The sequence below is a fragment of the Ruditapes philippinarum genome, unplaced genomic scaffold (assembly GCF_026571515.1).
Source record: "Ruditapes philippinarum isolate M1 unplaced genomic scaffold, ASM2657151v2 ctg11063_1_1_1_1, whole genome shotgun sequence".
NCBI classification, from domain to species: domain Eukaryota; kingdom Metazoa; phylum Mollusca; class Bivalvia; order Venerida; family Veneridae; genus Ruditapes; species Ruditapes philippinarum.
Window position 1 is genome coordinate 51,003 of NW_026860214.1, and position 15,406 is coordinate 66,408.

Genomic DNA, 15,406 nt, shown 5'->3' on the forward strand with positions numbered 1-15,406 from the left:
TGAGAGGAAGTGCAGTGCACAAGAACCATAACTCCATCTTGACAAAATACAGAGTTATTGCCCTTTGTAACTTTTCCTTGTCCAGAGCATAACTTGAAAACTACTGTTTGGAATTCAATACAACTTCATACAGTTGTCAAGGACATTAAAAGGAAGTGCAGTGCATAAGAGCCATAACTCCATTTTGACAAAATACAGAGTTACTGCCCTTTGATACTTTTCCTTGTCTGGAGCATAACTTAAAACGTACTGGTTGAAATTCAAAACAACTTCATACAATGGTCAAGCACAAAAAGAGGAAGTGCAGTGCACAAGAACTATAACTCCATCTACAGTATTTATAGAGTTATTGCCCTTTGTTCCTTTTCTTTGTCTTTCTGGACTTATTACAGAGTAATTCAATAAAACTTCAACAATGGCCAACCACATTGAAAGGAAATGCAATATACAAGAACCACAACTATCTTTAATTGCCCACAACCATAACTCTATATTTCAATTCTTTTACAAGATATTCTGTTACTAGTAACATCCTCATTTCCGAAGCAGTCTTGTGGGGGTATTAATCACATTTAGTGATAGTTCTAGTTAAGTTTTTACTTTATACATATAAGGAAAATCAATGATCCCCGGGGCGGGGCCAATTTTAACCCCAGGGCCCTTATTTGAACAAACTTGGTAAACACCCATTAGAAGGTGTTTCATGCCATATATCTTAGCTCTAGCTCTTAGGGGTTTTTAAAAGATTTTTTAAGTTTTTGCTATATACATCAAAGGAAAAACAATGACCCCCCTGAGGCCAATTTTGACCCCAGGGCATTTATTTGAACAAACTTGGTAGACATCCATGAAAAGATGTTTCATGCTTAATATCTAAGCTCTAGCTATTTGGGCTTTTTAAAGTTTTTACTATATACAAATAAGGAAAATCAATGACTCCCCAGGGCGGGGCCAATTTTGACCTCAGGGCATTTATTTGAACAAACTTGGTAGACACTGACTACATGATGTTTCATGCCAAATATATAAGCTCTAGCTCTTAGGGTTTTCTAAAGGTAGATATTTTAAGTTTTTTCTTTGGTTGCCATGGCAACCAGAGTTCTGCTTGAAATTAAATTCTTTGAACAATTTTTAAAGTTGACTACCATAGGAACATTCCTGTGAAGTTTGGATCAAATTGGCTCAGCCGTTTATGAGGAGATGTCGTTTAAAGTAAAAGTTTACGGACGGATGACAGATGGACGGATGGACGCCAGACGAAAAGTGATCACAATGTACATGTATATATATATATGTACATATAGTAAAAAATAAAAAAATCTTATTGTCTGAAGATACAAGGCTTGATCTTTGATATTTGGTATGTGATATCATCTATAGGTACTCTACCAAAGTTGTTCAAATTTTGCCTTTAGTGTCAAAATAAGCCCCGCCCGGTGGGGGGGGGGTCATAGGTTTTCCCTATATGTATATAGTAAAAACTTTAAAAATCGTCTTCTCTAAATTGACAAAGGCTAGAGGTTAGATATTTTACATGAAACATTGTGTAGTGAACCTCTAGCAAGATTGTACAAGTTAAAGCCCTGGGGTCAAATTTGGCCCCACCCCCACGGGTCATTGATTTTCACTATGTACATATAGTAAAGGAACTAAAAAATCTTCTTCTCTGAAGGTACAAGGCTAAGAGCTTTGATATTTAGTATATAATATCATCCATGGGTCCTCTACTAAAGTTGTTTTAATTATACCCCTAGTCTTAAAATTGCCCTGCCCCAGGGGCGATTATGAGTTTTCCTTATATTTATAAAGTAAAAACTAGAAAAATCTTCTCTGAATTGACAAAGGCTAGGGGTTAAATATTTGGCATGAGACTTTGGGAAGTGAATTTCTACCAAGTTTGTTCAAATTATTGCCCTGGTGTCAAAATTGGCCCCACCCCTGGGGGTCATTGATTTTTACTATGTACATATAGTAAAAAATTAAAAATTCTCTTGCCTGAAGGTACAAGGCAAAGAGCTTTGATGTTTGCTATATAATATCATCTATAGGTTCTCTACCAAAGTTGTTCAAATTTTTTCCCTGGTGTCAAAATTGGCCCTGTCGATTGGGGGGGGGGGGGCATTGCTTCTCATTATGTACACATAGTAAAAACAGAAACTAAAACAAATGTTTTCTGAATTGGAGAAAGCTACAGCTTAGATATTTGACATGAAATGTTGCTTGGTGGACCTGTATCAAGATTGTTTTGAATTAAACCCTTGGGTCAAAATTTTGCCTTGCCCAAGGGGACAGTGACCTACTTTCTTGTCCTTTGATGTACAGCAATGAAATTTTGACCATGTGCACAGTTTTAGTTGTAAAATTGAACTTTAATATCAGGTGACCTAGATTTTGATGATGTGGCCTACTTTCTTGTCCTTTGATGTACAGCTATAAAATTTGAACCATGTGCATAGATTAAGATGTGAACTTTGATATCAGCTGACCTAGATTTTGACAAAGTGTCTTACTGTGTTGTCCTTTGATGTAGTCATGAAATTTAGGCTGTGTGAAATATGACCTTCACCACCAAATTCACTAGACTCAACTGCATTAATATATTCCTACTCTGATCTTTTATTTGAATAACAATAGATTTAACCACTAATCTGATAATAAGAATTAGATAAATCAGGGATCTATGCATTATGACAATCTTCAATTGTATAGAAACAAAAAAGAATCGGTTCCTACACTACTATTTAGTGTTGTATTAATGAGGTGGCATAGCATTTTGCACAAATGCAATCTTGTTTTTCTTTTGCCTTTTCGAAGAAAAAAAGGGGATATAGAAATAGGCTCCGTCCGACAGTCTGTCTGTCTGTGTGGCCGAAATGGAATAAGGGGCCATTTCTTTTGTTATTTTCTTTTGTTTAATAGATGGCCAATGGCCCCTTACTCTATTGTTACAGAATGAACTCTATTTATCTCTTTTGTTCTGTTTACAGTTAGATGGCCCCCTATCGTTATTCAGTAGTGAGTCTTTTTGTCCGTCCGTCACACTTTCTTGTCCGGTCCATAACTTTGTCATTTATCAAATCAATTTGAAATAACTTGGCACAAATTATTTGGTCAAGGTCGCACTTGCTCATTCAAGGTCAACATTGCCTATTTGAGGGTATATGTTGTGTCCTGTCCATAACTTTCTTAATTTTGAAGGGATTTGGAAATACTTGCCACAATTGTTCACAATAATAAGATGATGTGTCATGTGCAACAACCAGTCACCTACCTCCAAGGTCAAGGTTACACTTGGAGGTCAAAGATTAGCAAAGTCTGTTATAGGGTATATTTTGTGTCCGGTCCATAACTTTTTCAGAGATCAAAGGATTTTGAAAATACTTGGCACAAATAGTCACTATAAAAGACGATGTGTCATGCGCAACACCTGCATCCCTACCTCCAAGGTCAAGGTCACACTTAGAGGTCAAAAATCAACATAGTCTGTTATAGGGTATATTTTGTGTCCGATCTAGAACTTCTTCACAGTTCAAGGGATTTTGAAAGAACTTGGCACAAATAGTCATCATAATAAGACAATGTGTCAAGTACAACACCTTCACCCCTACCTCCAAGGTCAAGGTCACACTTAGAGGTCAAAAGTTAACAGAGTCTGTTATAAATATGGTATATTTTGTGTCCTGTCCATAACTTCTTCATAGATCAAGGGATTTTAAAAATACTTGGCATAAATAATCACAAAAATAAGACAATATGTCAGGCGCAAAACATGGGTCCCTACCTCCAAGGTCACACACAAACACACTTAGAGGTCAAAGCTTAACATGATAGAGTGTTAAATTCCGTGTTTCATTTTATTTCTTTAATAAATTTATTGTTGCATTTGCTGATCTAGCATTGATCATAATTTTGGACTGAAAGTCCTGAGATCCATACCTCAATCTTTCGAAATAGCACAATTTTATGCTTCATATAAAACTTCCCTGAGGCGGGGGACATTGGTAACCCTGTTACAATTTCTTGTTTGTGTGTGAATCCTTTTTTGTGTGTGTACCGTGCTCTATATAATGTATGCGCATAGGTAAAACCGGGCTATAACAAGAGTGCGTGACTATGTTAACACATGGTTTTGGTCCCGTTAAAAGGATTTAGCTGATTTTTTGCTATAATCATAGTTATAATCGTGAAAGAAATTATTATAAGACCCAATATTGTTCATTTGCATAGCAAATGTTGCCTGAGGCTGCTGAATGCTTTTAAAACACTCTGGAAAAAGGTGTTTCTATATATCTGGTGGGCTCTTTAGGTAACAAATCTTATTTTATTATGGTTAAATGTATTTAAGCCAGCGCTTTTTCTTTTTCTCAACTTTTGTTTAGTCTTTCCGCCATCACTGATGTTTTCTGGGTTTTTTTTTCAGCCATACTATTCTCACTATCTGAGTGAAATTATGTTAGAAAATTTACAAAATAAAGGCAGTTATTTATTGCACGCTTACAGGTTTTCAAATCTGCGAACACGTACTGAAAAGCTCTGATGGGCATGAGTATTATAACTAATTAACAGAATAAAATTGCCATAAATATAATCTTTATTTGTTAGTGTTACTAACAACTAGCCAAACAGTAAAATGAGGAAGCTATTCAGCTAGCTTACTAATGTCGGGGTTCTTCTCAGGTGCCCTTTTGTGCCTGAAATAATGAACCTGAGGTGTTCCTCCACCAGTATAGCTGGAACTTTGCCATAGTGTTGGTGTGACGTAAAACCTAACCAAACAATTAACCTTTTTTGTTCTTTGTATTTGATTAGATGGAATACGTTCTATAAATCGTGGTTGGTTAACAGAGCAGGTAGAGATACAGTTACAGTTACATGGTGATGCAATTTCTATGTGGAAACCTAAATACCGGCAGCAGACTTACAGTATTAAATGTACAACACTTGATTATAGATATAAAGATGTAAGTAATCAACACTTGATTATAGATATAAAGATGTAAGTAATCAACACTTGATTATAGATATAAAGATGTAAGTAATCAACACTTGATTATAGATATAAAGATGTAAGTAATCAACACTTGATTATAGATATAAAGATGTAAGTAATCAACACTTGATTATAGATATAAAGATGTAAGTAATCAACACTTGATTATAGATATAAAGATGTAAGTACTCAACACTGGATTATAGATATAAAGATGTAAGTAATCAACACTTGATTATAGATATAAAGACGTAAGTAATCAGGGTGAGCTTTCAGGATCGTTGAATGTCCGTCTTCTGTCCACATTTGTTCGTTAACCCTCTAGTCGTCACATTTTTGCCTCAATCATCATCAAACTTTGTCAATATGCTTGTCTAGGTAATTGCTCGGATGAGTTTGAACATGGGTCATTTTGGATGAAAAACTAGGTCACAGAAGCTAAAAATAGAAAACCTTGTTAACACTCTAATGGCTACTGTTTTGATCCAAATATCCTGGAAATTGGTGTGAAAGTTTGTTTTGATGATTTCCCGGTCAAGTTTGAATATGGGTCACCTTGGGTAAAAAACTAGGTCACTTCGCCCAAATATGGAAACCTTTTTAACACTCTAGTGGTCACATTTTTGACTCAATTGTCATGAAACTTTTTCAGAATGCTTGTCTAGTTAATTGCTCAGATTTGTTTGAACATGATGAAAAACAAGGTCACAGGAGCTAATCAAAGAGCTGCAAGCTCTGTGGTATTTTCTGATCTTTGCAATCTAAATTGTACTGTATAACTGTAAGTATTTTCCTGTATAAGGTTATTTTGATTAAGAAATAATATATCCAAAACTGTGATTTTATCGCTCAAAAAAATCACTGTTTGGAGTTTGGATGCGAAGAATTATATCACGAGGGCGTAGCCAGAGTGATGTAATGATGTGCATCCGAATGACTAACAGTGAATTTATCAAGCGATAAAATCACCGATTTGGATATATAGGGAAAAATGCAGGTCGTGTTAGAATATACTATAATTCATCTTGCAGGGCACCGACTTGCAACAACTGCATTTAGGGCGATGACAGGCAACAATTTTGCCGAAAATATTTTCACTTGGAAAAGAACAGAACAGAACAAAACATGTATTTTATTTTCACCAAAGCAATTTTCAATACAATTTGGAAACATAACAAAATGGTTATATAAAAGAGAATGTACAGTTCTGGTACAAAAAATTAAAATATAATCATTTAACAGAGTTCACTTCCAAATCAAAAAAGAAAAAAATACTAAATAAAAGAAACCAAATTACAAAAATCTTTTTCTAAACTATGAAATGAAATAGGTAATGGTAAAAAGTGGATATATCAATATTTTCATGTCCGAAATAAAATCTAAAATTCCCAGTTTATCGAGCACCAGAAATTACTGTTTTAGTTTTGTTTAGGTACACCTTTAGATGCCAATTATTAAAGTAATCATGAAAATTGTTCAAGCAAATTTAGAGATCGTCAACGATGTTCGATAACAGGATAGTGTCATTTGCATAGAGAAGAAAAAGAAGTTTAAGGGTGATCTAACAGTTGATCTGTAAATAAGTTTGGAGGTCATTTAAGTACATGGAAGACACATTTTTGCCCTGTCTTACCCCTATTACGATGCTGATATGTAACTCAATTATGTGAAATAAATGATTCGTTGTTCTTGTATTATTAATAACTATGAAAAATTAACCATTTATAGAATTTTTGAGCAATCTATGCCCTCCCTCCGTGCTTTATCAAAAGCTTGAAAGAAATGTACAAAAGCACAGGAAAGTTTCATTTTTTTTTCTTTTTAAGTATTTCAGTAAGAGAGTATAGTGTAAATAAGTGCATGATCAGCGCAAGGAAACCAGTTTGATTTTCATGTAGAATATTTTTAATTTCGAAATATTTTTTTCACGGTAAACCTGTTTAAAATAATTTAACAAAATTCTTCTTGCCCAAACAGTCCGACATGTATATATAATATTTCACTACTCGACAGTCAGATTTATTTGTGTAATACAGGCTGAAGTGTGTCGGCAATCGACATCACTAAAAATAGCGCTTTGTTCACATGGATGAAATTATCAGGTGCTTAACTTATTGTACTAATTACTTATTGTAGAAATTGATTATTGATCGTCGACTGCCCTATATTCGTCCCTATCCTAGAGTCAACATCCTTACTTTATTTTTCAGAAAGTCTAAATTTAGGCAGGGTTAAATTCCGATCACAATAATCTGAAGCTTTAAAGAAAATTGCTGAGCATTCATTAGCATAATTTGTGATTGTGACTTTATTGACAATTCTATAAGTCAAAGCTACTTTTAAACATAGAATGCCTTATAATTCGTCAGATACTTGTAACAAAATAAAAATATTTCTTTGTTATACATCGCTAGTTTTAAGCTGTTTTGAGAACTGCTTTGTGTTTTTAGGTTTGTCGGGAAGAGCTGTTCCAGATGTTGAATGTCAGCATTGTATTTCGTGATCTGCGATCAGAAAATACAAAAATACAAAAATCTTGTTAACTCTCTAGTTGAAGTTTGAATATGGGTCACCTCAGGCGTAAAAAACTAGGTCACACTACCCAAATATATAGAAATCTTGTTAACACTCTACTGGTCACATTTTTGACTCAATTGTTATGAAACTTGATCAGGATGCTTGTCTTGGTAATTGCTTGGATGAGTTTAATGGGTCAGGTGAGCGATCTTGGGCCATCTTGGCCCTCTTGTTATTATTGCTCTTTTTAACTAAGTAAAACTTTTCAATTTCAATTTGTGTTGCATGTAGCTCTTGATCTGGAGTAACAAAACTTCACAGGAATGTTAGTCAGCATGTGTAGTTGTGCACCTGGGTGTTTGCTTGTTGATTTATTCCGTATTTGTTGAGTTATTGTCCTTGACCTAGTAAAAATTTGCAATTTACAGCTAGTGTCGCGCTTAGCCCAAAAAATATCTGAGTCATAAAACTTTGCAGAATTGTTGGTCAGCATGTGAAAATGTGCCCCTTAGGGTTTGCTTGTGTACTTAGTGTTTGTAATGTTATTTCCCTTGACTTAGTAAATTTTTTTGCAATACTTGTGTCATTAGTAACATAAAAGATGTTTGACCTAGAGTCATAAAACTTTTCTTCAAAAATGTTGGTCAGCATGTGAAAGTGTGCACCTTGAAGTTTGCTTGTGTATTTGTTTTTTATTTGTAGTGTTATTGCCCTTGACTTAGTAAAAGTTTTTGCAATTTTCAACTTGTGTCATGAGTAACTTCAAAGGTATTTGATCTAGAGTCATGTAACTTTACAGAAATATTTTTAGAGTTGTGCCTCTAGAGTTTGCTTGTATTTTTTTATTATACCCCAACAAACGAAGTTTAGTGGGATAAAGGAGTGAACTTAATTGTCAGTCAGTCGGTTGATGGGCCGGTCTCCTTTATGGTTTGCAGTAATAACTATAGTTTGGAATGAGGTATTGTAATAAAACTTAGTAAATAGCAATCTTATGTGGAAACCCTGGTTGGTATTGGTATTGTAACCCCCTGGGGTCAAGGTCACTGTTACTAAAAATAAAAAAAAAGGTTTCTGGACATTTACTAGAGTTTGGAATCAAACTTGGTATATAGCAAGATTTTGTGAAGACCCTAGTTGGGATTACTTTTGTACCCCATGGAATCAAGGTCACTGTAGAAAAATTGTTTCTGGACAATAACTAGAGTTAGGAATGAGATATTGTAATAAAACTTGATATGTAGCCAGTTTATACAAGACCCCGGTTGGATTGCTTTTGGACCCCCAGGGGTCAAAGTCACCATTACTAAAAAAAAAAAAAAAATGTTTCCAGATAAAAACTAGTGTTTGGAATGAGATATTTTAATCAAACTTTGTATATTGCAAGCTTATGTGAAGACCCTGCGCGGTCTTGCTTTTGGACCCCTTTGGGTTATGGTCACTGTTACTGAAAATAGTGTAATGGTTTCTGGATGATAACATTAGTTAAGAATAAGTAATTGTAATCAAACTTGTTATTTTACAACCTTATGTGGAAACCCTTGTTGGTCTTGCATTAGGACCCCCTGGGGTCAAGGGTCACTCTTACCAAAAAAAAAAAAAATAGAGAAGAGAGATATTATAATCAAATTTGATATACAGAAAGCTAATATGAAGACCCTGGTAGGTATTACACCTCATTGGAATGTTTTTAGCTCACCTGTCACAAAGTGACAGGTTGAGCTTTTGTGATCGCTTTTCGTCCGGCGCTGTCGTCCGTCCGTCGTCCGTCGTCTGTAAACTTTTTATTTAAATGACATCTCCTCATAAACCGCTGAGCCAATTTCATCCAAACTTCACAGGAATGTTCCTTTGGTGGTCACCTTTAAAAAGTGTTCCAAGAATTTAATTCCATGCAGAACTCTGGTTGCCATGGCAACCGATAGAAAAAACTTAAAATATCTTCTTTTAAAAAACCCAAAGAGGTAGAGCTTAGATATTTGGCATGAAACATCTTCTAGTGAGTGTCTATCAAGGTTGTTCAAATAAAAGCCCTTGGGTCAAAATTGGTCCCGCCCCATGGCTCATTGTTTTTCCCTATATGCATATAGTAAAAACTTTAAAAATCTTCTTTTAAAGAACCCAAAGAGCTAGAGCTAAGATATTTAGCATGAAACATCTTCTAATGAGTGTCTATGAAGTTTATTCAAATAAAAGACCTGGGGTCAAAATTGGCCCCGCCCCAGGGGGTCATTGATTTTCCCTATATGCATATAGTAAAAACTTATACAATCTTCTTTTAAAGAAACCCAAAGAGCTAGAGCTAAGATATTTAGCATGAAACATCTTCTAATGAGTGTCTATCAAGTTTGTTCAAATAAAAGCCCTGGGGTCAAAATTGGCCCCGTCCCAGGGGGTCATTGAATTTCCCTATATGCATATAGTAAAAACTTATACAATCTTCTTTTAAAGAACCCAAAGAGCTAGAGCTAAGATATTTAGAATGAAACATGTTCTAATGGGTGTTTACCAAATTTGTTCAAATAAGAGCCCTGGGGTCAAAATTGGCCCTGCCCCGGGGGACATTGATTTTCCTTATATGTGTATATCAAAAACTTAAAAAAAAACAAATAGCTAGAGTTTAGATATTAAGCATGAAACATCTTCTAGTGAGTGTCTTCAAAGTTTGTTATCCCCCGCCGATGGAATCGGGAGGGGGATATAGTTTTGGCGTTGTCCATTCGTCCGTCCTTCTGTCCGTCCGCACTCACAGGACAGTAATTATGTGGCTAGAGGGACAATAGGTAACTGTTCTTTCTCTTTGATGTCATTCATTCCGTAATGCTTTTATGTGGCTATTTTCTTTTGTGTGGCTAAAAAGAACAATAGAGAGAACAATAGAGTAGCCACATAATTACTCTCTTGTTAGAACATCCGTCCGTCCTTCCGTCCATCCTTCCGTCCGAATTTCGTTTCCGGAGTAGTTCTCTGCAACTACTGGCTGGAATTCAACGAAACTTTATGGGAATCATCAATATCAAGAGGAGAAGCGCATATCCTCGGCTTGTTCCGGTCCGACCCTTTAACTTAGAGTTATGGCCCTTGATTAGTTATGTAGTATGTATATAGAGTAAAAATTGTTTCCGGAGTAGTTCTCTGCAACTACTGGCTGGAATTCAACGAAACTTTATGGGAATCATCAATATCAAGAGGAGATGCGCATATCGTCGGCTTGTTCCAGTCCGCCCCTTTAACTCAGAGTTATGGCCCTTGATTAGTTATGTAGTATGTATATAAAGTAAAAATCGTTTCCGGAGTAGTTCTCTACAACTAATGGCTGGAATTCAACGAAACTTTATGGGAACCTTCAATACCAAGAGGAGATGCGCGTATCGTCGGCTTGTACCGGTCAGACACTTTAACTCAGAGTTATGGCCCTTGATTAGTTATGCAGTATCCATATAGAAAAATATTTGTTTACTCGCTACTTCTCTGCTTCTACTGGCTAGAACTTTATGGGATACTAAGAGGAGATGTGCATATAGTCGCCTTGTTCCCGGTCAGATACTTATAACTCAGATTTATGGCCCTTGATTAGTTATGTAGTATGCATACATCTCATTGGCATTTCCAGATTTTACTATTTAACACAAAATTATGGCTCTGTTATTGACCTGAATATTTATCAAGTTCAAAGAATATTACTGTTTATGCCATGATTAATATATAAATAAAGCCTTATGTCTTCAGTTGTTGTGTTAATAATAACCAGTACTCGGTGGGGGATATAAATTCAAGGAATTTGCTTGTTAACTAAAGCCCTGGGGGCAAAACTGGCCCCACCCTAGGGGTATCATTGCTTTGAACTATATGTGTATAGTTAAAACTTAAAAAATCATTTTTTTTGCTCGACTTCTTTTTTTTTGAAAAAAAAAGTAGAGGTATTGTTAAAGTCGCGGCGGCGTTGCCGTCCGCAAACTTGTACCTGGATCATAACTTTTTTTTTCTTGGTGTATTGTCTTCATACTTGGCCACAACAACCCTTGGGACAAGACCTTTCAGTACACCACACTAACCTTGACCTTCATCCATAAATGACCTTGACCTTCAAGGTTAAAAGTCCAAATTTTGCTTGTTCATGCTGTTATTGGCTGTAACTTTGTTACTTTTGAATGGATTGTCTTCAAATTTGAACATAATAATCTTCAAGGATATCCCTTAAAAATAACCAGACAGACCTTGACCTTCACTCATAAATAACCTTGACTTTGAAGGTCAAATTATTGCAATTTTCATTTTTTTGGCTATTATTGGCTGTAACTTTGTTATTTTTGAATGGATTGTCTTCAAACTTGAACATAATATTCTTCAAGGATAACCCTTAAAAATAACCAGATAGACCTTGACCTGCACTCATTAATGACCTTGACTTTGAAGTTCAAATTATTGAAATTTTCATTGTTTTGGCTGTAACTGGCTGTAACTTTGCTATTATTGAAGGGATCAACTTCATATTACAACAGAACATACTTAAGGACAAGACCTTGTTGTGACTTTACCACATGACTTCACCACATGACTTCACCACGTGACTCCACCACATGACTCCACCAGGTGACTTTACCACGTGACTCCACCACGTTACACCACCACATGACACCACCATGTGATACCACGTGATTCCACCATGTGACTCCACCACGTGACTCCACCACGTGACTTTACCATGTGACTCCACCACGTGACTTTACCACGTGACTCCACCACGTGACTCTACCAATGACTCTACCACATGACTTTACCACGTGACTCTACCACGTTACTCCACCACGTAACTCCACCACGTGACTCCACCACGTGACTCCACCACGTGACTCCACCATGTGACTCCACCACGTGACTCCACCACGTGGCTTCACAACGTGACACCTCCACGTGACTTTACCACGTGACTTTACCACATGACTTTACCACGTGACTTTACCAAGTTAATTTACACGTGGCTTTACCACATGACTCCATCACGTGACTTTACCACATGACTCCACCACGTCACTCCACAACATGACTACACCACGTGACTCCGCCAAGTGATTCCACCACGTGACTATACCACGTGACTGTACCAGGTGACTTAACCACGTGACTCCACCACGTGACTCACCACGTGACTCCACCATGTGACTCTACCACGTGACTCTACCACGTGACTCCACCACGTGACTATACCACGTGACTCCACCACATGACTTTACCAAGTTAATTTACCACGTTAATTTACCACGTGGCTTTACCATGTGACTCCATCACGTGACTTTACCACATGACTCTACCACATGACTCTACCATGTGACTCCACCAAGTGACTCCACCACATGACTCCACCACGTGACTCTACCACGTGTATCTATTTATAGAATTTTCTATTGATAGAATTGCGTGTTTTTATTTATAGAATTGCATGTTTCTATTTATAGAATTTTCTATTTATAGAATTGCATGTTGCTGTTTATATATATATATATATATATAATTTAGTATATTTATATATACAAAATATATAGACAAAACTTATGTGACAAGACAGACCGATTAATTTTATAAAAAGGAAATGTTAAGATTTTGTTCAAACATTTCTTTGTTTGCTTTTAGAGAACGTAAAAAGTCGAGTGTTGCCCCCGCCTGGCAGTGGCTCTTGTTAAAAAACTCAACGAGCTAGACCTTAGATGTTTAGCATGAAACATCTTGTAATGGGTGTCTACCAAGTTTGTTCAAATAAAAGCCCCGGGGTTTAAACTGGCCACACTTTGGGGGCCTATAAACAGGTGAGCGACTTCAGGGCCATCATGGCCCTCTTGTTTTGAGATTTTCTTGAGACCACTTATTATACCCCAAAAACGAAGTTTGGGGGGGTATATAGGAGTCACCCGGTGGTCGGTTGGTCGGTCGGTCGGTCTGTCCAGAGGTCCGTTGCATTTTCCTTGTCAGGAGCATAACTTGAAGACTAATGGTTGGAATTCAATATAACTACATACAATGGTCAAGCACATTGAGAGGAAGTGCAGTGCACAAGAACCATAACTCTATCTTGACTAATTACAGAGTTATTGCCCTTTGTTACTTTTCCTTGTCCGGGGCATAACTTGAAAACTACTGGTTGGAATTAAAAACAACTTACGAGTTATTGCCCTTTGTTACTTTTCCATTGCTTTTTTTTGTTCGGAGCATAAGGGTTGGAATTCAATATAACTTCATAAAATGGTCAAGCACATTGAGAGGAAGTGCAGTGCACAAGAACCATAACTCCATCTTGACTAATTACAGAGTTATTGCCCTTTGTTACTTTTCCTTGTCCAGAGCATAACTTGAAAACTATTGTTTGGAATTCAATACAACTTCATACAGTTGTCAAGGACATTAAAAGAAAGTGCAGTGCACAAGAGCCATAACTCCATTTTGACAAAATACAGAGTTACTGCCCTTTGATACTTTTCCTTGTCCGGCGCATAACTTAAAACGTACTGGTTGGAATTCAAAACAACTTCATACAATGGTCAAGCACAATAAGAGGAAGTGCAGTGCACAAGAACTATAACTCCATCTTCAGTATTTATAGAGTTATTGCCCTTTGTTCCTTTTCCTTGTCTTTCTGGACTTATTAAAGAGTAATTCAATAAAACTCCATCAATGGCCAACCACATTGAAAGGAAATGCAACATACAAGAACCCCAACTATCTTTTATTGCCCACAATCATAACTCTATATTTCAATTCTTTTACAAGGTATTCTGTTACTAGTAACATCCTCATTTCCAAAGCAGTCTTGTGGGGGTATTAATCACATTTAGTGATAGTTCTAGTTTTTCAAAAAGTCAAGGTTGCTGATGAGGGTACCTTTAGTGATAGAGCTAGTTTTCTTTTAAGCATACTTTAGAATATCAAATTGAGATTTGACATTCTTGCAGCTTAATGCTGGGGAAATCAAGATGTCAGCATTGGAAAAATTGGATGTCACCATATTGCATACATGCCATAACGTCCCGGATGCCCGGGACAGTCCCGGAAATAAGGTGTCTGTCCCGGAGGTGTCCCGGAGATAATTTATGTCCCGGTAAAAAAAAAATGTAAAATAATCTACTTTGAAGCAAGAAATTTTACATTTTAATATAATTTTATTGTCAAGTTTTTATAAACTAGTCTAGAACGCTAATAACGAACGATTACCCCCTAACAGCATTGCAATGGTGACACTAATCCTTTGATTGGTATATCTACGTGCCCCTTCCAACAAACAATTATCGGCAATAATTTTGATCAATTAAAAGATTAATTGTTTACCCCATGTGGCTTCCTGAGCGAAGGTGTCATACATTGTAATTAATAACTGGCCAGTATAAATTTAATCCGCCTGGAGGCAGTTATTAGTGGTCAAACACCGTGAAAATTACCGCTAAATTTGAGGTGATAAAATCTACAAGATTCAGTGAATGTTTCAGGAAAACGACATGGCTAATTGTCATTACTTAACATAGCCTTTGTATTTTGTGACCGATTGAATTAACGATGCCTAAAGACTTAAAAAGATAGAAAAACTATTAATAATTATTGACATTCTTTCTTTTGTTTATGGTGTCATTAAATTTGCAAGTTGTACAGGTAATATAGGTTGAATGCCACTATGTAAATTTAAAAAAAATACGTTTGCTGATTAATGCCCCACCTCCAAATGTGTCCCGGAAATGAGTGTAAAAATTATGGCATGTATGATATTGGGTAGGGGGAGTAAATGATAGAACAGTGGAATGTGAGGGCATCTGTCTCCTATGGACACATTTCTAGTTTCACAAATGTAATTTTGTTATAGAATTGATAGTGCTATAGTATTATATTAATTTAAAAAAAACAACTATATATCTATTT

General features: G+C 36.2%; 1 protein-coding gene across 2 annotated transcripts in view; it reads left to right on the forward strand.

Annotated features, from left to right (window-relative positions):
- The window catches only part of LOC132759267 (glycerophosphocholine phosphodiesterase GPCPD1-like), an 82,848-nt gene that overhangs the window by 45,336 nt on the left and 22,106 nt on the right, over window positions 1–15,406 (forward strand). For both annotated transcript variants that reach the window (XM_060751009.1, XM_060751008.1), the window contains exon 6: window positions 4,810–4,961. In XM_060751009.1, coding sequence (XP_060606992.1) covers window positions 4,810–4,961 — 152 coding nt within the window. The remainder of the gene's footprint in view (window positions 1–4,809; window positions 4,962–15,406) is intronic.